The sequence below is a fragment of the Scyliorhinus canicula genome, chromosome 19, assembly GCF_902713615.1.
Source record: "Scyliorhinus canicula chromosome 19, sScyCan1.1, whole genome shotgun sequence".
NCBI lineage: Eukaryota > Metazoa > Chordata > Chondrichthyes > Carcharhiniformes > Scyliorhinidae > Scyliorhinus > Scyliorhinus canicula.
The window spans coordinates 25003145-25028136 of record NC_052164.1 but is presented as its reverse complement, the minus strand read 5'-3'; the positions used below and the strand labels follow the sequence as shown (position 1 = coordinate 25028136).

At 47.2% G+C, this 24992-nt stretch overlaps 1 protein-coding gene across 1 annotated transcript; it reads right to left on the bottom strand.

The window, feature by feature from the left end:
- Positions 1–568: 568 nt before the first annotated feature.
- Positions 569–24927, bottom strand: g6pc3 (glucose-6-phosphatase catalytic subunit 3). Its single transcript, XM_038778969.1, has 6 exons — positions 24427–24927; positions 21823–21932; positions 11887–11977; positions 10698–10816; positions 8917–9058; positions 569–2952 (listed from the first exon to the last, which is right to left on the bottom strand). Exons 1-6 carry the CDS (start codon positions 24642–24644, stop codon positions 2589–2591), a joined length of 1044 nt encoding a protein of 347 aa, XP_038634897.1. The 5' UTR covers positions 24645–24927; the 3' UTR covers positions 569–2588.
- Positions 24928–24992: the final 65 nt, after the last annotated feature.

Genomic DNA, 24992 nt, shown 5'->3' with positions numbered 1-24992 from the left:
GAACGAATATTTTTTTAAAAAACAGCAAGAAAATGACAATATTAAAAATGTTTTAAAACTCTGGCAGTTTTTAAAAATGATTGCCATAATTCTGAATTACATTTAATCTGGAGAAATTTAAATCAATTTTTGCATATCGGCACAAAATGTTCAGAGCAACTGGATCACATGACAGGACCTATACTGTACCAGGTTACCTTCTGTAGATTGCAGAAAAATTGACTTCTCCAGTATTTGGTGAATACATCTATGTTGAAGATGAATACAGTAATGAATAATTATTACTGTTAAATGGATTAGGAAAATCCATTTCAAAGTCAGGTACAAGAGATGTTCATCAAGTCCTCTTCATTAAACACTGTCAAGTATTACACACTTGTGCTGTGATCCTCCACAGCTTTCATATCCAACTTGTTCTCAGCATTTAATTTGTAATAATGGCACATTGAAGTTCCACTGCAAAGCCGTTCAGATTTACAACTCAACAGGTTTATTGTGTTCATTTTTGAAAAGTGGCTCACCGGAAGGATGAATTCCTTTGGTTGCAATGAAATGAATGCACACCATGTTCGATCGGAGCAATTATTTTCTTTGCAAAATTTAAAAGAAATTTCCACAGACGTACAGATCTGGACTCTTGCAAATGTATTTTTTTGGTACATACAATGAGAGTAAATTGCACATTATATGGAATAGAACGGTAATATGACATTAAGGAGTAAAAGAACAGTGGTTGAAATAAATAAGACATATCCTGCTGCGGTAAAACTTTAACTGAAACATTTGTTCCCTATACCTGTGTAACATCACCATGTGGTCAGCATAAGCCTGGGCGTGTATATTCAGTTTTATTACAGGTCTAGAAAAAATATTGTGATAGGAAATGGAGAAGGTCATTCATCCCCTCGAACCTATTCTGCCATTTAGTTAGATTGTGGTTGATCTGTAAATTAAATCTACCTGCCTGGCTGCGTAACCCTAATACCCTATGCCTAACAATGGTGAAGTGGGCGGCATGAGACGCAGTGGTTAACACTGCTGCCTGCGGCGCTGAGGACCTGGGTTCGAATCCTAGCCCTGGGTCACTGTCTGTGTGGAGTTTGCACATTCTGCCCGTGCCTGCGTGGGTTTGACACTCACCACCCAAAGATATGCAGGTTAGGTGGATTGGCCATGCTAAATTGCCCCTTAATTGGAAAAAGAAATGAATTGGGTACTCTAATTTTAAAAAATAACAATGGTGAAGACACAAACTGATTGGTATAAAGTAACAAAATAAAAAAAGATGCTTTTATGTATGATTTTATTAACTACTAACATTTTATTTTAGGTCTAAACTTCCAATTGCCTTCTTGCTAACCAGAATACGTTGGCAATGGAAACAGCAACTTGGATTTAACTTGGAACCTTAATGTAATAAAAGACTCCAAAGGTGTTTTAGCCAAGAAAGAAAGAAAGATTGAACATTAGACGGTCCAAGAGGGTTCATCAGAGTCATAATAAAAAGGTCTGGTGCGGGATTCTCCATCCTGCCACACCCGTTTTCTGGTGCGGCCAACGGGGTTTCCCATGGTGGGTACCCCCACACCGTCGGGAAATCCGTGGGTGTGAATGCGCTGCCGGCCAAACGGAGGATCCCACCGATGGAGAATCCAGCCCGGTTTTTAGGATCAGATGGGCTTCGGGGAGGAGAATCAACATTGGCCTTCTGCGACTGTTCAGTGCAAGTCGTCAGCCATCACGTATACTGGTAGCGACACCCCGTAAGTACCGTTATGGGAAAGTACCCTGGCCGATGCCTCTTCCATTCTCCAACTAAGCTCAGGAACTCAGTCTTGACCTGCTGACACAAACCTGCCACTTTTTCACAGTTTAAACGTAAAATGTCGCCACAGTCCCAGAGGACAAGAAGCTGTTTTCCCCTTTTAGATAGAGCTGACTTGTGGTGATTTAACCTGAGGGTCACCACACCTCAGGCGAGGGGCAAGGTTTAAAAGGCAGGGCCCTCATGAATAACCAGTATCGGAACTGAAACCCGCACTGTTGGCGTCGCTCTGCATCACGGACCAGCCAACTGAGCTAACCGACCCCCTTTTTATGTTAATACATCAACTGACTATACGTAAACAGTCACAGTCACAGCGCTAATGTTCTATGGCAGCAACAAAAAAGTGATTCAAAAACAAATTACATTTTGTGCACAGCAAAGTGACAGAAAAAGCGTGACCACAACAAAAAGAAGCTATAGCTGTTGACAGCAATTCACAACTCAAACAACCTCTGCAGCAGGATAATGCCAATTGTTCCTGTCGCACAGAGTTTACAAAGCAAGTGTATCCAAGTTATATGGAGCATGGGAAGTAATTTTGATACATTGTAAAGGAGGCAAAGATCTTTATTAGAAGGAATAAATGGAGATTCAGCTAGTGGAGGGGCAGCTGCACTTTTCAATGTCTTGGCTCTGAACAGGAAGCATCATTACAATTACCATCTGATTTCAAACCTGTTTGACCAGTCTGCAGGAAGGTGGGATGTGTCGACTGTGACAGCATACTGTACTTCTAAAAATAGAAGTACCATCATTGGTGCTAGTTTCTTTTCTGAGACTGCTGAATTACAAAAACGGAACGCACTATCCAGGGGATAACAGCAGTGACCAGCACAGGAACAAATGCGTGCTTCAAGTAATACAGAGCATAAAATAGAATTTTGGAGTGTTTTGACAGTGGTACTTGATCCATTATCTCAATGATGAGCAGGGAGAGCACTATGCAGACGGTTTTCAGCTTCCCTGTCATTTTCCAACCCTGTGTGCTGGCATACATTGGTGAGGAGAGCCCGAGGCCAAGTCCTAGGAGTGCCCCTGTATCTCTGCTAAGTGAAGAAAACGGTGCCGTGTCCGGGCGAATCCATTCAGGCTTGGCACACCACTTTGCGGCAAGGGGAAACGTCCTGAAACGTGCAATTGTGAATTAGTGCTAAGAGCGCCTGTGACTTTAAATACAGTTTCATAGATGCGATAATTTAGGTTGCCAATTTGGTCAGACATAATTGCGGAGGTATCATCACATCTTCTGCCTGAAACTGCTCCACCCAGTCAAATAGTCACTCCCTCTGTCATTGCAAACAAAAGTATTCAGAGCAACTGAAAAACAAAACATTTTTCTTTTAAAGTGCCCTTACTGTTTGGAACTGTTTTACTCCCAATTTTCCAGAGTTCAATCTGATTGATTGGTTGGCAATGCTAACTAATAGCTGGCTTTTGAACTGTGCAATTGTGTATATTTGTCAAAGGGACATCAGACTAATCTTCGTTTCTGCCTGCCTGGAAGTTCTGATTAGGTTTGCAAAAAAAAAAAACATACGCTAAGAATTTCTAATTGTTTTACGGAACAGCGGGCCAGAGTTTCCGACCCTTCCTGCTGCCGGGAGCTTCCGGTCCTGCTAAAGGCGACTCCCGGCAGCGGACCCGGTGAGCCGTGCAAATTGCCGTAGACATCAGCGGGACTAGGAAGATTCCACTGGCAGCCAATGTTGAGCCGCCTCCGCAGTCGGAAAACACGCTGCAGGGGGAGGGGCGGAAAACTCACCCAGTACCTTTCAACCATTGAAGTGAATGCGGCTCGCTATTTTCCTGCTCCATCCCATTCTTCTTTGGATCAACTGGATTTTGCTAAATCAGAACTTTGGGGGAAAGTCTCTGGGATGGAAAAGTTTGCGAGGGATCTTGACCTGCAGTTTGAAAATTTATTAGTGGAGTACTGGGTATAACCTAATCAATCAAAGTGCCTGGGTTCAATTCATCACTTTGCTACACAAAAAAAATCAATCACTTTTGAACATGATGGCTTGACTGGGCTGCCCAATAATTAAATAAAAGAGATGTAAGGTATAGGCAGTAGTTAATCAAATCCTACAGGTTTAATTTGTTTGCTGGCTGAATGCTTTTCAACACAGTCAATGCAATAAATTAAAATAAATAATTCAATAAGCCTGCTCAACTACTGGCTGAAAATTAAATAAACTTGTTATGTTGCAGATATAAATCAATTCACTAAACCTTCCGGGTTCAATTCACCTCTTCACCGGAGATATATTATCTGACTAATGAGACTGGCATGAAATGATTCATTGGGACTGCCCTGAATCTCCTGCCTCAAGGACTGATGCCATTGTTTTATGAATCCTTCAAGACAATACATTTTAAATGGGTACAGTTCTTGACTCACTATGTGCATTCTTTGCATGCACCTCCTGGCTTCCCATTATGTTTTTTGTCACACTTTTGCATTGACATTTTCCATTACAAGTCTCTACGTCTCCATTTAGGAGACCCCCTATGGCAACCGTCCATGTTGTCCTCTCATAATTACAGATTATGGCTCCCAGAAGGCGCCCAATAAATGCTCAAATGCTTTCTGAAATGTTTTCACGAGCCGTTTACTCCTCAGTAATTGAAACTTCTCACGTCCAACATGGAATTTAATTGAACAAAATAAAAAATATTTCACAGTAATGTGATTACATTTATCTACTGCATTTGAGAATTTTAATGCCTTTATTAAACATTTGAGAGCCTCAGCCTTTCTAAAAGCCTGGCCTATCATTTGGTATTTTTGCCCAGGTTTGCAACACTATTAACTAAAGGAAGGTTTTGCAGTTTGAGCATGTGTGCCGTTTATTCTTTTCTGGGTGCATCAGTATTGTCAAACTCAGCAGACATTAGAAACATGAACTTTCAGAAAACAACTAAATGGCTTTTGTTTAAATAATTTCAAGAGCCTGAGGATGAATTTGATAATAATAATTATTATTGTCACACGTAGGCTTACATTAACACTGCAATGAAGTTACTGTGAAAAGCACCTAGTCGCCACATTCCGGCGCCTGTTCGGGTACACAGAGGGAGAATTCAGAATGTCCAATTCACCGAACAGCATGTCTTTCAGGACTTGTGGAAGGAAACCCATGCAGACACCGGGAGAATGTGCAGACTCCGCACAGACAGTGACCCAAGCCGAGAATCGAACCTGGGACCCTGGTACTGTGAAGCAACAGTGCTAACCACTGTGGTACCGTGCCTTATGGGGTGTAAGAAATCACAGTATAATAATTTGATAAAATCCTAAGGAATCAATTCAATATTATAGGTACTGCTTTCTCTCACTCTCTTATAAGGAAAGATTATCATAGAATTTACAGTGCAGAAGGAGGCCATTCGGCCCATCGAGTCTGCACCGGCTCTTGGAAAGAGCACCCTACCCAAGGTCAACACATCCACCCTATCCCCATAACCCAGTAACCCCACCCAACACTAAGGGCAATTTTGGACACTAAGGGCAATTTATCATGGCCAATCCACCTAACCTGCTCATCTATGGACTGTGGGAGGAAACCAGAGCACCTGGAGGAAACCCACGCACACACCGGGATGATGTGCAGACTCCGCACAGACAGTGACCCAAGCCGGAATCGAACCTGGGACCCTGGAGCTGTGAAGCAATTGTGCTATCCACAATGCTCTCATGCCAACTTCTTGGGCTGACAAAGTCAATCCGGCAAAGGCCGTTATCTCTGCCACAGACACATCTCTAGCATCAACACTGAGGCAAGACATTGCTAATCCTAATTGGGTGGGCGGGGTGGATATGGGGTGTAAGTTCACCTCATGAGCCATATGTGAAACAATTGCCTGAAGGTTAAACAGCATATCTCAGAAAGCCATGATCCATAAAATGACTCATAGGCTTCTGATGGGAATATGTGGGATTACCTTGAATATCTGTCCTTTGCCAATGGAGAATTTAATAAATAATTGCATAAGCACCCCAGAAATAAGGTGTGTAAACAGAGGTTCAAGAGGGAAAAACAATACTTTGTATGAAAGAGAAATTCTCAAGGTGGACCAATGCTGTCTCCAGCCTGAAGTTTTGGCTGGCCCAAGAATACTGATGAGAACAACAGAAGCCGTCACTTCCAACCCTAGTCGATGGGCCAAATGGCCTCATACTGCACTGTTCGGATTCCATGGATTCTAGGAGAAGACAAAGAGCTTCCTGATATCTCGGCTGACTTGCAGGACGGAATTCTCCAGTCTCCAAAACTTAATTTGGCGGGAGGCCAACAGCCAGGTTTCTGTTGAATGGGATGAACTTTAGCAGTCAAGTTCTGGGACCTTTAAAGGCTGGTGAAAGGCGAGGGCAGAGTGTCAGAGATTTACAAAGAACTAATGGACTGGAAGGGTGCCCCAATAGGAGAAGCCAAACACAAGTGGGAGGAAGAGTTGGGGAGGGAGTTGGAGGCTGGGCTTTGGGGTGGAGGCTTTGAGGAGAGTGAACGCATCCTCTTCGTATGTGAGGCTTAGCCTTATTCAATTCAAGGTAGTCCACAGGGCACATATGGCTGTGGCCAGGATGAGTAGATTTTTTGAGGGGGTGGAGGATAGGTGTGGGCCAGCGAACCATGACCATATGTTTGGGCCTGTCCGAAGCTGGAGGGATTCTGGCGGGGTTTGCTAACATTATGTAGGAGGTGTTGAAGGTGTGCATGCTCCCGAGTGCAGAAATGGCAATCTTTGGAGTGTCGGAAGACGCGGGAGTCCAGGGGGAGAGAGGCCAATGTGCTGGCCTTTGCCTCCCTAGTGGCCCAGAGTCGTTCACCGGGTCTTACTGGAATGGAGGGACTCGGGACTGCCGAAACTGCCGAAACTGGGGGTTTGGGTGAGCGACTTCACGGAATTCCTCAGGTTGGAAAAGATTAAGTTCACCTTGAGAGGGACTGTGCAGGGGTTTGCCCGGAGATGGAAACCATTTATCAACTACTTCAAGAATAGTTAGGAAATCAGCGGAGGGTTTAAAAAGGAGGTAGGGGAGGTGGAGGGTAGCGGCAAGGAGGGTGGATGGTGTAGTGTTCGATATTTATTTGCCATGTGAATTTGTTTGCTCTCTTTTTGGTTATAGTTGTGTTTGATGTACATATATACAAATGCCTTAATAAAACATTTATTAAAAAAAAGGCTGGTTAAAGGTGAGTCGAACTTCCTGACAAACAATGTTGTCTGTGTGCATTAGCACGTCATGCATGCTCATTAAAAGGGAATCTTGGTGGATTTAATATCCCCACCAGCAAGAAATTAGAATGTTCACATTCATGACTGTAGGTAGACTTCTCTCATGATTAATGGTGAGTTGCTGCTCTCTTGGAAATGTTTGTAAATGCCAGCCTATGCTTGAGACCAGATGGTAGCAATGCGAATTACGTGCAGGGCAGCACGATAGAACAGCAATTAGCACTGTTGCTTCGCAGCACCAGAATCCAAGGTTCGATTTCCGGCTTGGATCACTTTCTGTGCGAAGTCTGCACGTTCTCCCTGTGTCTGCGTGGGTTTCCTCCGGGAGCTCCGGTTTCCTCCCACAAGTCCCGAAAGATGTGCTTGTCAGGTGAATTGGACATTCCTCCGTGTACCCGAACAGGTGTCGGAATGTGGCAACTAGGGGATTTTCACAGTAACTTCATTGTACTGTTAATGTAAGCCTACTTGTGACAATAATAAAGATTATTATTATTACTGGGGAAGGGCAGAGAAGTGTCCTGGCAAAGATGAAAGGGATAGCACAAACTGCCCATTAAACATAGCGGCTGGACCATTGACCCCAAGAGGTAATGACAGGGATGGGAACTTTCGGCTTTTCGTCACCACAAGATTCAATAAGTTCCTCACGGATGCATTTGTAATGAGCTGAACAGCGCAAGATCGCCCGGGGTCAGCCATCTCTCCCCACCCCCCCACCACAGGATCACCTGTAATGACTTTGCTTTCTGTTCCCATGCCATCGACTTTGTGGTCCCCCAAGGATTTATCTTTACCCCCTCTTAGGGGAACCCCCACATGCTGCCCATGATATAATTCAGAAACACCACATTGAGTTTGACATCTATGCTAATGCCACCCAGCTGTACCTCACCACTGCCACTCCCTCCCATGTTGAACTGCACCGCTAACCCATCATTATCATCCGGCAATTTAGAAGCTTATTTGGAAAAAATGAAGATGGTATTCATTTTACTCGCTCTAATCTGACAAATACACAAATGCTTTTCCAACAGGAATCACTGGGTAAGAGCTGAGCACAGGAATTGTGGTTGATTTATTCCTCTCCCAAAAATGTATGTTTCCTCCATCGAACCTGCGCTAATTCCTCTGGGTGGAATTTTCCCTAAATTTGGCACAGGTTGACAGCGGGCGGGGAATGTGGCGTTGAAGCCATTGGCACCAACGGCAGCTTTCTCCGCCGTATCGTTCGGAACTTCGGCTTAGAAATCTCAAGGGGCGAGATCCATGATGTCACATTGGTGGGCGGGCTCAGCAACTTTGTTTTTTGAAGATTGGAGCACCGTTTATAGAGCCCGTTCCTGTGTACAGTCATTCACCATGAACCCCCCTCCCCCCCCATGCAATATCCACTCCCCAGCACTGCCCCCAGCAGCTCAGACAGTGGACCATTGCCAGGGAGTAGTACCTGGGAATGACCCTCTCCCCATTGAACTATGCACCTGAGCTCCTCTGGGAGATCTGCTCGCTAGGGGCATGCCATTGGAGACCAGTCGGGTTTCACAATGGTCTGTCCTCACACTGACGCGAGTACATCGTCTTACGGGGAAGGGATGGGGGGGTGATCATCATCAGGAACCTCGCTTCATTAGTGGTGGGGGAGGGGACAATCGTGTCCCCCGTTTTACATTGGCGTGAAATGCAATTTTCCGATCCCGTCGCTGAACCCGCCCAGCGGAAATGGGAGCGGAAGATCCCGGCCTTTGTTTACCTTAAATACACTTGAATCTTTTAGAACAAAGATAAACAGACAGATCTATCAAAAGTAACAGCTAACAAGAAAGTGTGGAAATTGCAAGACTTACCAGGAGGCATTGACACCAAGATAAAACAATACCCAATATATGCACACAGTACTTAGCAGCAAACCAATTGAAGAAGCAACATAATGGATGAGTTTGATATTCTTGGGTTCATATCTGCCCAGCAGAAAGCCAAATACAGCACCTGAAATTACAAAAGAGCTTCACCAATGACTATAGATTTTGATGCTCAAGGATTAGGACTGTTTACACTCTTTAACGTTTTACAGACAATGTTTAAATAGTTGAGTCATGCACTGAACGCGACCAGGCATGTTGAAAGACCCCTCACTCCACCAGAGTGATGGGATGCGAGTTCTCAGACTTTCCCATTAACCTCTACGTCATGGAGAGGTTACAAGCAAGGCCAAAGAATTTTACCACTTGCAGAGAAAAAAAATTACTGCAAAGCTAACCGACTAGCAACTAATTTTGAATGGATGCAGAAGTTTGTCGCCCACTTCCCCTCAGCTGTAGACAGTGAATGAATCAGGAGGGACTGCAAGAAGAATGGGGCCCAATCTTTCGATTAGATATTACACGTTACAACATGTTCCTACAGTTTTCAATGTACTTGTTTCTATTTTGCAACAAAAGGTTTCTTAACCTTTTGGAGGAGATGGCAGCTTACTGGTAATGTCACTAATAATCCAGATACCCAGGCCAATGCTCCAGGGACATGGGTTCAAATCCCATCATGGCAGCTAGCAGAATTTAAATTTCATTCATAAATCTGAAATTGAAAGCTATCAGTAATGGTGGTGACCATTGTCATAAAAACCCATCTGGTTCACTAATGTCCTTTAGGGGAGGAAATCTGCCGTCCTTACCATGGCCAACATGTGACTCCAGACCCACAGCAATTTGGTTGCCTCCATTACTGCTCGGTTCAAGGGCAATTAGGGATGAGCAATATATGCTGGCATTACCAGTGATGCTCGTGGTTTGTGAAAGAATTTTTAAAAAACACTTCTATGGCTTGAACAGCTGATGGCATTGTCTCATCTGGCAAACGTTTGCACATCCTCCAAAAGGTCTCCATCTTTCCAAGAGAAATATCTGAGTTCTTCTGAACCAGTATTAGACATTACTGTCTATATTTTCTAGACCAACATTACAATGCTTAAGACATTCCATCCAGCTACACTAAATATTTTCTCCTGAAGACAATGCTAACTTGAATTAATTTAGTAGAAAAAAAATCAGTAAAAATACTGTTGGTTTATCTGAGCTGCTATGGGTGGAGCTGCGACTCATTTGCTGGGAGTGAGAGGATGCAAGGGCACATTTACTTCCCAGCTTGGTGAAGGCATCGGCAGAGGTGTTGACATTCATTGCCGTCAAACAGCTGATTCTGGAAAAAAACTGGCAGCTGCTTAGAACAGACTGGTTTGCCATTATGCCAGTGGGATGGGAAAATATGTCAAGGAGAATAAGGAGGGAATTTGAAATTAAAACTTATTACAGGGCAGCACGATGGCACAGTGGTTAGCACTGTGCCGCATGGTGCTGAGGTCTCAGGTTCCATCCTAGCCCTGGGTCACTGCCCGTGTGGAGTTTGCACATTCTCCCCGTGTTTGCGTGGGTTTCGCCCCCCCACAACCCAAAGATGTGCAGGGTAGGTGGATTGGTCACACTAAATTGTCCTTTAATTGGAAAAAAATGATTTGGGTACACTAATTTTATTTTGAAAAACTTAATACAATTGTCAGGAGTATTAGCACAGTTATTTTAATTACACAGCCACCCATTGGATCGCGGAACATAGTGATTAAAGCTCTAACCTGCAACCATTCCAGCAAGTACTTGATGGGGAAAATGAGCCAAAATGAATATTCTGGAGATGCCGATTCCCAGCAACGTCACGATGTACAAAACAACAGGAATGTTCTTTGCCAGTGAGCTTAAAATACATGACAAATTTGGCGTTAGTAAGTACATATTATATCTGTTAAAATTTACAATGTTTGACACATTTTGTAAAGTTTTGGGTATCTTCAATGGCATCCTTCAAGCCTCCCAAGGTAAAGTTTGGGGAGATGCAGAGTGAAAATCCAGCTACTATTACCAAAAATATGACTTCACCCAATCACTGCTTACCCAAAGTGGCATGGTGGCACAGTGGTTGGGCAGCATGGTGGTTACTGCTGCCTCATATCACCAAAGACCTGGGTTCAATTCTGACCGTGGGTGACTGTGTGGAGTTTGCACGTTCTCCCAGTGTCTGCATGGGTTTCCTCCGAGTGCTCCGGTTTCCTCCCAGTCCAAAGAAGTACAGATTAGGTGGATTGACCATGACAAATTGCCCCATAGTGACCAGGGTTGTGCAGGTTAGGTTATGGGGGATAGGGCTGGGTGGGGTGCTCTTTCGGAGGGTCGGTGCAGACTCGATTGGCCGAATAGCCTCCCTCTGCACTGTAGGGATTCTATGATTCTAAGCAAATCATTTGTTGGTGTTGATTTATACCGAATAACAGGTGACACCTGCCAAAAGTATGTAAGTTTTGAGGTCGGGTGAGGGGAGAATTAATCAGCTTGCTTACTGTGTAATCAAATAGCCGCCAAGACTCAGGTTTACACAAGAGTGCAGAATAGGGTCAGACAGTGCAGAGGAACTGATGACCATGGAATTATTTCCAAATGAGAATTAGCTCCTTCATAAACAGACAAGAAAATTGTCAGCAAGAGAGGGGAAGTGTTAACAGGTTGCAAACCAATTCGTGCTGCAGAAACCAAGAATTTATTGACTTTGTTCCATGTCACAGCTATTCTCCCACACGCCCAGTGTCCCAGCTATCCCCTATTTATATGTTCTCAAAGTATTTAATTCTAACAATGTCCTTCACCTGGGTATCCTTACAATACAATTACACACCATTAACAGGGAGCATATGTACATTTATACAACCTGTGTTTCAATGGTGAATAATGAATTGATCATTTTGATGTTTTATCAGTTCAAGCAACACAAACCTTCTGGTGTGACTGTAGATGAATGCAGATAATTTGCTCATCATAACCCACCAGGTTGCACCCGTGATCATTGCGTGACCTGAAGGACTGCCTAAAGTAACATAAACACAGTAGGAAAATCAGTACTTTATCACCAAATCACAAAGGAAAGCTTAACATTAAGACTGATATAAGCGGTCGAATCTAAACTGTCCTCCTGGCGCAGTGGAGAGATAGAACATATAGAATAGTACAGCACAGGCCCTTCGGCCCTCGATGTTGTGCCGAGCAATGATCACCCTACTCAAACCCACGTATCCACCCTATACCCGTAACCCAACAACCCCCCCCATACCTTACTTTTTAGGACACTACGGGCAATTTAACATGGCCAATCCACCTAACCCGCACATCTTTGGACTGTGGGAGGAAACCGGAGCACCCGGAGGAAACCCACGCACACACGGGGAGGACGTGCAGACTCCGCACAGACAGTGACCCAGCCAGGAATCGAACCTGGGACCCTGGAGCTGTGAAGCATTTATGCTAACCACCATGCTACCGTGCTGCCCACCACCATGCTACCGTGCTGCCCACCACCATGCTATCCACCACCATGCTACCGTGCTGCCCACCACCATACTACCGTGCTGCCCACCACCATGCTACCGTGCTGCCCACCACCATGCTACCGTGCTGCCCACAATAGTAATTAAATCCTGTTTATTTATGTGACAGTATAGTATGAATCATTATGATTGCGGAGATTTGACGGTAGCAAAGTGGATACAAAATTGGCCAAATAATAGGAAGCAGAGAGTAACGGTCAATTGATATTTTTCGGGCTGGAGGAGGTTTGTAGTGGTGTTCCCCAGGGGTCTCCAGGATACTGGGACTCTTTCTTTTCCTGATATATATTAATTATCTAGATCTTCGTGTGCAGGGCAGAGTTTAAAAGTTTGCAGACGACACAAAACTTGGAAGTATTATAAACTGTGAATAGGACAGTGAAGAACTTCAGAAGGACAGAGACAAGTTGGTGGAGTGGGCAGATTAAGTTCAGTGGGAAGAAGTGTAAGGTGATGCATTTTGGGGCAAGGTTATGGAGAGAATATAAAATAAGGGGTAAAATCCTTAAAGGGGTGCAGGAGCAGAGGGACCTGGGTGTATGTGTGCAAAGATCATTAAAGATGGCAGGACAGGTGGAGAGAGCAGTTAATAAAGTATTTAGTATTCTGGGCATTAGCAATGAGGCATAGGGTACAAGGGCATAAGGTTATGCTAAACTTATACAAGACACTGGTTAGACCTTAGCTTGAATACGGTGTACAGTTCTGGGTGCCATACTACAGGAAGGATGTAAACGCATTTGAGAGGGTGCAGAAGAGATTTACAAAAATGATTCCAGGGATGAGAAACTTCAGCTGTAGGGATAGATAGGAGTTTTTCTTTTTGGAGAGAAGAAGGCTGAGAGGAGATTTGATAATCAAGAGGAGACTCGACAGAGTAGACAGGGAGAAACTGTTCCTGCTTAATCAAGAACGAGAGGACACAGAATTAAAGTGATTGGCAAAAGAAGCAAATGTGATGTGAAAATAATTTTTGTCCCCCACAATGAGTGGTTCTTTGCTCATAGATGGCAACGGCCTTGTTCACAGGTGAGCAGAAAGCTGGTTTGCTGGTCGAATCCAGAAGATCAGTGCCAGAAGTAGCGAGTTTGACAGGACGAGGGATGGTGATATTATTCCCCCCACCGGGGGCAGTGCAGTAGGCATAAGGGTTGCGAGAGTAGGATGGGGCAGTGCAGGTTGATGCTCAGGCAGTAATAGCAATGAGTGCCTCAATGGCCCCTTGGTCCCAAGTGTGACACGGAGGATAGTTTAGGCTTATGTAAGGGGGGGTCGAACCTAGGATGCTGGTAGGAGAGCAGGAAGGTCAGGGAGTGCTGAAGGGCTAGGGTAGGGACTTCAGAGGGCACAGTCCCTCAGAGGAGAGAAGTGAAAAAAAGACATGACAACTGGAGAGAGGAACCTCAGAGGGTTAAAGAGAAAGAAGAAAAAGGGAAGAGAAAATGGGAAAGGGGTTCAGATCCAGAGTGTTAGCCAATAATTGCATGCAACTGGACTCAGGGAAACTCTTGGTAATTACTGGGGTATTTAGGACTTGGACACCGATAGGGCGATAGGGGCTGTTTAGCACAGGGCTAAATCACTGGCTTTGAAAGCAGACCAAGCAGGCCAGCAGCACGGTTCGATTCCCCTAACAGCCTCCCCGAACAGGCGCCGGAATGTGGCGACTAGGCGCTTTTCACAGTAACTTAATTTGAAGCCTACTCGTGACAATAAGCGATTTTCATGTGGGTTGGGGGGTGTATCTGCAGGCTAATTAAAGGGTATAGCACCAGAGGAGGCAATACTGAAGCTATTTCCATGAAGAGCCAGTAAAACCAAATTTACTGAATGACCACTATTATTCATGTGGTTCCCAAATTACAGAAGCTAACAGCACCTTTGTAGATTAGAGAGCATCTTGGTGGAACTTGAGAATCTAGAGATAGGGTGTTTTTTCCATTTTATGTATAAATTTGGAGTTTGAAGCTAAGAATTAATGAATGTAAATTTCTATTGGAATATTCAAGGTGTTTTAACGATTCTGAACGTGTAGGATCGACCACTGGGCAGAAAATCAATAGTTCCTACTACCGATCTGAGTGAATCCAAGGGCCTGAAGGCATAGGACCAGCACTGAACTCCACAGTGTTAAAATGTTACATTTAAATATTGATGTACCATCAATTGGACTCAAGACACGATTAGGATCCGAACTGTGGCTTTAATCAGCTAGTTGTTAGCCCGGTGGTCGGAGGCGGGGTCTACTTGCCTCTCGACCAATTGGTGAGCAGTCACATGACTAGTCCCAGCCAATCGGACGAGAGGCACATGACCAGCCAGAGGCAATGGGAAACCCATGCTCTGCACCAATGGCAGTGCTCACATTCATACCACCACAAGTAGAATTTTGGAGGGGGGGGGGGGGGGGGGGGGGGGAAGAGAAAGAGAACCACTATGAAATTAATCTCACACCGGGTCCGGCTATCAACCTTCACTCTCATGAATATTTGAATCCTTTAATACAATAATTTCCTTCAGTGCACCCACATGGAACATACAGTGCAGAAGGAGGCCATTCGGCCCATCGAGTCTGCACCGACCCACCTAAGCCCTTACTTCCACCCTATCCCCGAAACCCAATAACTCCTCCTAACCTTTTTGGACACTAAGGGCAATTTAGCATAGCTAATTGACCTAACCTGCACATCTTTGGACTGTGGGAGGAAACTGGAGCACGCGGAGGAAACCCACGCAGACACGGGGAGAGCGTGCAGACTCCGCACAGACAGTGACTCAGCAGGGAATCGAACCTGGGACCCTGGCGCTGTGAAGCCACAGTGCTAGCCACGTGTGCTGTATCGTGCTGCCCTACTCATTATTCTTCTCATTAGTTACTGGATAACAAACTGTTCTGATCCCCATGGGGGGGCCTGTAATCCAAAATAAGCAAATTTTGTTTTGTTTTTTAAAGTAATTTTTAATCAAATTTTTCAAGGCATAGAAAAAAAACAGAAACAAAAGCCCCCCCCCAATACAAAGCAATAAATTAATGACAAAAAAAGTAACAAACATGTAGTAACAAACCCCCTTAACAGACCCAGACCCATAATCCACCCCCCCCCCCCCCCCACCCCGCCAGGGTTGCTGCTGAAATTGACCACCCTCTAACACTCCGCCAGGAAATCAAGAAAGGGCTGCCACCGCCGAAAGAACCCTTGCACCGACCCACTTAGGGCAAACTTGACCCTCTCCAGCTTAATAAACCCAGCGATGTCACTGATCCAGGATTCCGGGCTCGGGGGCCTCGCATCCTTCCACTGGAGAAGGATCCTGCGCCGGGCTACTAGGGACGCAAAGGCCAGAATACCGGCCTCTCTCGCCTCCTGCACTCCCGGCTCCGATGCCACCCCAAAAATAGCGAGCCCCCAGCCCGGTTCCACCCTGGAACCAACCACCCTGGACAAAGTCCCCGCCACCCCCTTCCAGAAACCCTCCAACGCCGGACACGCCCAGAACACGTGGGTGTGATTCGCTGGGCCTCCCGAACACCTCCCACACCTGTCCTCACCCCCAAAGAACCGGCTCAGCCTGGTCCCAGGCATATGCGCTCTACGCTGAATTAGACTGAGCCGTGCGCAAGAAGAGGAAGAATTCACCCTCCCCAGGGCGCCCGCCCACGTCCCCTCGTCGATCTCCTCCCCCAGCTCTTCTTCCCACTTCGTTTTCAGCTCCTCCACCGAGGCCTCTTCCCCCTCCTGCATTACTTGATAAATTGCAGAGATCCTGCCCTCACCAACCCACGCCCTCGAGAGCATCCTATCCTGATCTCCCCTTGGTGGAAAATAGCAGAAACTCCGCCACCTGCCGCTTAACAAAAGCCCCAATCTGCATATACCTGAAGGTATTCCCAGGGGGGAGACCCCACTTCCCCTCCAACTCCTCTAAAGTCGCAAACTTCCAGTCAAGTAAGAGGTCCCCCATCTGCCTGATGCCTGCCCTGTGCCAGCTCAAAAACCCATCATCTATCCTCTCTGGTGCAAACCGGTGGTTGCCCCGTATCGAGGTCCAAACTGAGGCCTTCACTTCCCACCGATGCCACCTCCACTGCCCCCAAATTTTGAGGGAAGCCACCACTACTGGGGACTCGTAGAATACCTTGCCGGGGGGAGTGGGAGCGGGGCCGTCACCAGTGCCTCCAAACTCGTGCCCACACAGGACGCCGTCTCCATCCTCTTCCATGCGGCACCCTCCCCCTCCATCACCCACCTACGAATCATTGCCACATTCACCGCCCAGTAGTACCCACACAGGTTGGGCAACGCCAAACCACCTACCTCGCTCCAAGAATATCCTCCTCATCTCAGGGTCTTCTGCGCCCACACGAACCCCCGAATACTCCTATTAACCCTCCTAAAGAAAGCCTTCAAAATCAAGATGGGGAGACACTGGAAGAGAAACAAAAACCTCGGGAGCACCGTCATCTTAACCGACTGGACCCTGCCCGCCAAGGAGTGGCAGCGCATCCCACCTCCTAAACTCCTCCTCCATCCGTTCCACCAGCCTCGAAAAGTTTAGCCTATGAAGGGCCCCCAGCTCCTTGCGATCTGGACTCCCAGATATCTAAAGCTCCTCTCCGCCCTCTTCAATGGGAGCTCCCAAATCTCCCTCTCCTGGTCCCCCAAGTGCAGCACAAACAGCTCACTCTTCACAACGTTGAGCTTATAGCTCGAAAAGTCCCCGAACTCCCCAAGTATCCTCAACACCTCTGGCATCCCCCCTGCCGGATCCGCGATGTACAACAGTAAATCATCCACGTACAACGACAGCTGGTGCTCCTCCCTCCCCCACCCCACCCCCCGCACAACCCCCCTCCAGTTCCTCGATTCGCTCAGCGCCATGGCCAGGGGTTCAATCGCTAGCGCGAAGAGCAGGGGAGACAAGGGGCACCCCTGCCTCGTCCCCCGGGACAGCCGAAAGTCATCTGACCTCCTCCCATTCGTCACGACGCTCGCTACCAGAACGTCATACAGCAGCCGCACCCACCTAATGAATCCCTCACCAAACCCAAATCTCCTCAACACCTCCCACAGGTAGCTCCACTCCACCCTATCGAAGGCTTTCTCCGCATCCATCGATGCTACTATTTCCACCTCCGACATCATTATAACATTAAGAAGCCGCCGCACATTGACATTCAGCTGCCTCCCCTTCACAAACCCCATTTGGTCCTCATGGATAACCATCGGGACCACATCCTCCATCCTCCTGGATAGTATCTTGGCCAACGACATTGCGTCCACGTTGAGGAGCGAGATCGGCCTGCAAGACCCACACTGGAGGGGGTCCTTATCCCGCTTCAGGATCAGTGAGATTATTGCTCTGGACATCGTCGGGGGCAAAGCTCCCCCCCCCCCCCCCCCCCCCCCCCCCGCCTCATTCAGGGTCCTCACTAACAACGGGCCAAGCAGGTCTGAAAACTTCTTATAAAACTCCACCAGGAACCCATCAGGCCCCGGTGCTTTCCCTGACTGCTTGCTCCCCAGCGCCTCGATCAGCTCCTCCAACTCAATTGGGGCCCCTAGACCCTCCACGCACTCCTCCTTCACTATTGGGAACTCCAGCTTATCCAGAAAGCGGTACATCCCACCCTCCTCCCTAGGGGACACCGACCGGTACAGCTCCTCGTAGAAGAACCTGAACACCCCATTGATGTCTCTAGCACTCCGCACCAGGTTCCCCCCTCCATCTCTTATTCCCCCTATCTCTCTAGCTGCCTCCCGCTTCCGGAGCTGGTGGGCCAGCATCTGACTTGCCTTCTCCCCGTACTCATATACCGCCCCCTGCGCCCTCCTCCACTGCGCCTCCGCCTTCCGGGTGGTCAGTATATCAAACTCCGCTTGGAGACTACGATGCTTCCTCAAAAGCCCCTCTTCCGGGACATCCGCATACTTCCTGTCCACCCTTACCATTTCTTCCACCAACCTCTCCCTCTCAATCCTCTCCCCCCTCTCCCTGTGTGCCCAAATAGATATCAGCTCCCCTCTAACCACCGCCTTCAACGCCTCCCAGACCACCCCAACTTGCACCTCCCCATTGTCATTAGCTTCCAAATACCCCTCTATGCACCTACGGACCCGCCCACATACTTTCTCCTCTGACAGAAGCCCCACATCTAACCACCACAGCGGGCGTTGATTGTCCCCCTCCCCCAGCTCCAGGTCCACAGAATGTGGAGCGTGGTCAGATATGACTATCGCCGAGTACTCCGCCCCCACCACCCTCGGGATTAGCGCCCTGCTGAGGACAAAAAAAAAAAAATCAATCCGGGAATAAGCCTTGTGGACATGGTAGAAAAACGAAAACTCCCTACCTCCCGGCCTCAAAAACCCCCAAAAGTCTACCCCTCCCATCTGATCCATAAACCCCCTCAGCACTGTGGCCGCCGCCGGCCTCTTGCCCGTCTTAGACCTCGAACGATCCAGAGCCGGGTCCAGCACAGTATTAAAATCTCCTCCCAAAAGCAAGCCCCCCCGTCTCCAGGTCCGTATTCAGGCTCAACATGCGCCGCATGAAGCCTGCATCATCCCAGTTGGGGGCGTACACATTGACCAGAACCACCTGCTCCCCTTGAAGCCTACCACTCACCATTACGTATCTGCCACAGCTATCCGCCACCACACTTGACGCCACAAACGACAAGCTCTTACCAACTAAAATCGCCACCCCTCGATTCTTCACATCTAGCCCCGAGTGGAACAGTTGTCCAACCCAGCCTCCTCTCAGCCTCACCTGATCCGCCACCTTCAGGTACATCTCCTGGAGCACAGCCACATCCACTCCCAGCCCCGTCAAATGCGGCAAGACCCGGGACCGCTTTACCGGTCCATTCAGCCCCCTCCATTTGGTTCCATTTGACCAGCCGAATCCGGGGGGGGGGGGGGGGGGGGGGTCTTCCCCCTCACTCTGCGCCGGTTGGCCATAGCTCTCCCTCGGCTCACCACGTGCCCGCAGAACCCTCCAGGCCCGTTCCCCATGGTGGCAGACCCCCTTCCCAACCCCCCCCCCCACCCCCCCCTTCCCAAACCCACCCCCCCCTTCCCAAACCCCCCCCCCCTTCCCAACCCCCCCCCCCCCCCCCCCAACCCAACCCCCCCCCCCCCCCCCCATCACCAGCAGTTCCCCTTCGGCCCCTTCAGCAGCAACTCAGTACCTCCCCACTATCCCCCCCCCCCACCCAACAACCCCCTCACACCCCCCCTAGCTGCGTAATCCCTTCTGTTGTACTTCTGTAAGTCAGCCAACTCCTGTTGCTCCCACCACCCCAACGACCCCCCCCCCCCCCCGGTGAAACACAACTACCACTCCCCCCGCCCAGCGCCGGTCCCACCCACTGCGCCTCCAGCGCGGGAAAAGAGCCATTGGCTCCGTCCCAGACCCCGCCCCCCCGGCCCAACACACGTGAAAAAGGGCACGTGACCCAGCGGGCCCGCGAACAGCTCCCCAGCCCCAGGATAACAAGGGGGACAAGGCCTCCGGACCATATACATCAGTCTCCAGCCCCCCAGTCCGAGTCCAACTTCTCTGTCTGGACGAAGGCCCAGGCATCCTCCGGGGAATCGAAGTAGAGCTGACGATCTTTATAAGTGACCCAGAGGCGTGCCGGCTGTAACAGGCCAAACTTCACCCCCTTATTGTGAAGCACTGCCTTTTTTGATTAAAACCAGCCCTTCTCTTTGCCATCTCCGTGCTTTAGTCCTGATAAATCCGGATCTCCGCATTCTCCCACTTGCTGCTCCTCTCCTTATTCGCCCATCTCGGCACACACTCACGGTCAACGAAGCAGTGAAAACGGACCAGTACCGCCCTTGGCGGCTCGGGCTTCCTCGACAACATTCGATGGGCACCCTCGAGCTCCAAGGGCCCTTGAAATGACCCCGCGTCCATTAACGAGTTCAACATCACGGCCACATAGGCCCCCAAGTCCGAACCTTCCAGCCCCTCTGGGAGGCCCAGGATCCGCAAATTCTTCCGGTGGGAGCGGTTCGCCATCTCCTCCATCCTCGCTTGCCATTTGTTGTGAAGCACCGCGTGCGACTCCCCTTCACTGCCAGGCCTAGGATTTCATCCTCGCTCGCCGAGGCCTTTCCCGGATCTCTGCGCCCTGAGCTGTCTGAGTCGCCATGAACTTGTCCAGTGAGGCCTTAAGCGGGTCCAAAAGCTCAGCCTTCAGCTCTCTGAAGCAGCGCTGAAGCCGCTCCTGCTGCTCCTGCACCCACTGCTGCCAGTTCCCCGCCTGCCACCATCTTGTTTCTCCTGCCTCGCACCTTTCTCTGCTCCAAAGCCGATTTTTTAACCACTCCACTCCTGGTCCAGTCCATCCACCGGCAGATAAGCGCAGTGGATGTGTTCCCACATCGGGAAAAGTCCAACCAGCACCACTACAGGCCCTTAAAAGAGCCCAAAAGAACGAAAACAGCAGGAGCTACCGAACGTGCGGCTTAGCTCCGCATCACAGCAACCGGAAGTCCAAATTAGGCAAATTTACTGAGTGACCCCCATTCATTCATATACTTCCCAGATTAAAGAAGCTAACAGCTAAATGAGAGAGTTCCTTGGTGGAATTAAGAAGTCTATGGTGAGAGAATAGTTAACCCTCATTTGTTTTAAATCGTGAAGTCTTGTGGCTTCATTCTTTCGGTATGTATCGAGAATTTCAAATTTCTCTTCAGACGTTAGTCGTCTCAACAGGGATCTTAACAGGATTTGGTCCTCAATTAATCTGTACCGGTAGCTCCACTTCATCCAAGTCCTCTTGGAGATAATCGTCACCCAAGCCGTACGTTCCTATAGAACCTCTTTAGCTCGGTTATGACAGTCTTGATGGCACAGATTTCCCAAAGTCCTTTATCTGACTCCCCGAATAAATGTTTTAAACCCTCTCTTTGACTCTGGCCCTGCATCTGGGTCCTGTCTCTGGAATTGGCTCGACCCTAATAACATCCAATCTATAGTATCCACCTGAATACTGATTCACTGGGATTGAATCCTGGAATTAAACTTCTTTAAAATGACCAAATGTGCCAGTGAGTGAACAGCTAATTTTCAACTTTGAATTGCTACTTAACTATAAAAATGTGATTTGAAATTGGCAGATTCGCATTTGTTTGGGTTTGTTAAGGTTAACAAAATAAATTTATCGCAGATCTTTTACAGGAGAGAAGTGTCTGGAAAACTGAAAAGAAAAGAAAACCTAGTAATTTAGGTGTCAATTTAAGTGATCGATTTGATGGAAAATGCAGACAAAAAAGCTAGCTGGTGTATAGAATTTGCAAAGCACTGAACAAACCTGGACCAGTTTCACAGGTGGAGTAAAACTGCTTCAACTTGGGCATCTGCTGCTCACTATACACCCCTGATTCATGAATCCACCAAAACGGACGCTCGCCAAACAGCAACCTATTAGAAATGTAAGAGACGGCAACTGTACAATTGAAACATTTATGATTAAAAACCTATTTGTCATAAATGAAAAACTCCAATAAAAACATTTTTAAAAAAAATGTAAGAACTCAGATTTGATCTGCGAAAGTGTGTTTTCTGATAGCTCGAGTTTAAAGCTTCTTGGCTAGCTGAGTGTGTTCAAAGCAAGCTACTAAAACATATGCATATGGAGAACTTCTGTTTGGCTGATACAGTGAACTTCAGCTTTGAGTACAATCAGTGATTCCAGCAAAATGTAGTCCCATTGTGAAAAGTATCCTCCTACACCCAGCCCTCTAAAGGTTCTGTTCAAACGTATCTGTGTGACAGCGAATGCAAAATTTGCTGCGATGCAGTGCAATTGAGCAGTTTTATAAATTATAATTTTTTCATAATTTGCTTTAATATATTTATTTATGTATTTCAAGAATGGTAACTTCCTAAAGTTTGATTAATTCAGCTGAAAATGGATTGCCACTAAAATTTAGCATTATTACAGTGTGGAATTTCCAGAATGATACCTTGACTCCAAGCATTACATTCAGAGATTATATAAACTAGGGTCATTGTTTCTGGAATTTAGATGGTTAAGGGGTAATTTTATTGAAGTTTTCAAGATATAAAGGGGAATAGATAGAAACTATTTCCGCTGGTTGGGAGATCTAGTATTACGGGAGGGCACTGCTGAAAAATTAGAGACAGACTTTTCAGAAATGAATTAGGAAACATTTCAACTCAATGTGTAATAGACGTTTGGAACTCTCTTCCGCAAATTGATGATCGATCAATTGTCAATTGTAAATCTGAGATTGGTTGACAATTATCTATCCAAGGTATTCAGGGATATAGGGCAAAGGAGGGTATAAAGATTTAGATTGCAGGTCAGAAAGATTTTGCTGACTGGCAGAAAAGTAGGCGAAATGGTCTGTCCCTATAACTTTCCAAACACATGCCAGCAGGATTTACTCAATAGCAACAATCAACAGGATTTCTTTGCCAGCCTATTGTTGTTTTCCAGTCCAGCATTGTTGAGACCAATTATGAGCTCCCACACTGCCATTCTAATTGAGATCAGCCACCATTGCACACACCTGCAATGGAACTTTGGGAGTCTCCTGGCCTATACTGCTTAATTCTCCACTGTACGCAGTCATCCTTACAAGAATGTTTGGAATTCTACACAAGATTTGAAGTGTTAAAAAACTACCCACTTGGAAGGATTCTTTTTAGTTCTGTTGGTCATCTACATCAATGTTAAACTAGAACTTAAGTGAGACTCCCCTTCCCCATTCTGCAGCTTAATTTTCAAGCAATATAATGTTCCATAAAAGAAAATTGTAAAATCAAAATACCATAAAGGCCCGGACGTCTGGAATTATAGGGTTCCCCCCCAAGGATTGCCTTGGAGTCTCCAGGAATTGTAGGTTAATCTTCAGGTTTTAACTCAGGAGCAAAATTTGAAAAAAAAAAATTTCAATGCCATTGTTTATTTGACATAAAAATGGCTGTTGATGGGAAAGAACTGTCTAACTGTTAATAATAATAACTTATTGTCACAAGTAGGCTTCAATGAAGTTACTGTGAAAAGCCCCTAGTCGCCACATTCCGGCACCTGTTCAGGGAGGCCGGTACGGGAATTGAACCTGCGCTGCTGGCCTTGTTCTGCATTACAAGCCAGCTGTTTAGCCCACTGTGCTGAACCAGTTAAAATCATCTAATCAGAGAATGAAGAGTCAAACTTTGCTTTCCAATAATTTGCATGGGAAGGAAAGACATAGTGTGCACGGGCATGCTGGGCAATCAATAGCAGCGGCTTCTGGTTAGGGCAAGAGAGAGGGGTGCTGAAACCTCCAGGAATACAACCAGTCCAAATGGTAACCCTACAGTGGGATGGCACCTTGCACACAGAAAAATACAATCACAGAGAGCAGTTTTTTTTTAAGCTTTGAGTTTAGCAATCTGAACAGTACTGAACTTTTATTCTTCTTTCATCCCACCTGGCCCTGCACCATAACATCTCAATTTTTAAAAAGTTTATCCCATTCAAATTTGGCCATTATCATGAAATATAAAAGGCTTTGCTATTTTGAAATCAGATGTCTTGGGCAGGAAATTGTGGCAGCCATTTTGCGAGGTTCTCCAAAGGGCCAAGAGACGATGGATTTTCAATGGGGGGGGGGGGGGGGTGTGTGTATTACCTCAGGCCCCACAATTGCATCATCTGATGCTGCAAAGGCACCTTTAGCAGCCAGTTAAAACAGTGAGAAGAGGGAGTGCCACTTCCAAAGTTGCAGCTAGCTTCTGTGGGGAACATGTTTAAATTTCATCAATATAATTTAAATGATGGGGTAGATGGGCTATGGAGAGGCAAACATCGATAGAGCCACCCCAATGGCGGGGAAGCAGGAAAAGCAAGGCAGACCGAGAAAGGGGAAATAAAGAGCAAGCCGGGCCAGGGCGGAGGACTTACCATTTAAAAGTTAAATTTAACCACTCGGTCAGTGCAGCAATCCACAAAACTGAAATCCCGGCCTTTTTGTTGAGGAAGAAGGTGAGGGGGAAATAAATAAAAAAGGAGGCTCTGGGGTCGCCAATCCAGCTCAGCCAGAGTAAAACCTTCTCACAGCCGCCGAGTGCCTGCTGCAAACTCTCAGCGACGTGGATGCCGTGGGTATAAAGCGCCTCCATCGCTGAACTGAATGGGGAACAAGAGTGAAGGGGAATGTAACCAGTGCCGGCCAGGGGTTACAATGTAGCCATTGCCCGCCTCAATGACTCAAACCACTGTAGCGGGTTATTTGTTTTGGGTGTCCGGGACAGCAAACCAGCGAGGACAAACCTCGTCCTCCATACGGCGCTTGCAGTCAAAGCCCGAACCGAGAACCCCGCCTGAAGTTTCAACCCATTGACGCTGAAGTCGCTGTGGTGAGCGATCCTCATCCAGCCAAGGTGCTCGTCTTCCAGTGACCGCACGCAGCGAATGCCGGCAAAGTAACGTGGCGGCTGGATGTGGGGGGTGGGTGGGTCTTTGCCAAT

What these genes read in the sequence shown, in the direction of transcription:
- g6pc3 (XM_038778969.1), bottom strand. Translation starts at nt 24,644, where the DNA reads ATGGAGGCGCTTTATACCCACGGCATCCACGTCGCTGAGAGTTTGCAG. An exon ending in TTAAATTTAACTTTTAAATG is followed by an intron (nt 21,933 to 24,426) that starts GTAAGTCCTCCG and finishes CATTTCTAATAG; the next exon opens with GTTGCTGTTTGGCGAGCGTC. An exon ending in CACCTGTGAAACTGGTCCAG is followed by an intron (nt 11,978 to 21,822) that starts GTTTGTTCAGTG and finishes ATGTTACTTTAG; the next exon opens with GCAGTCCTTCAGGTCACGCA.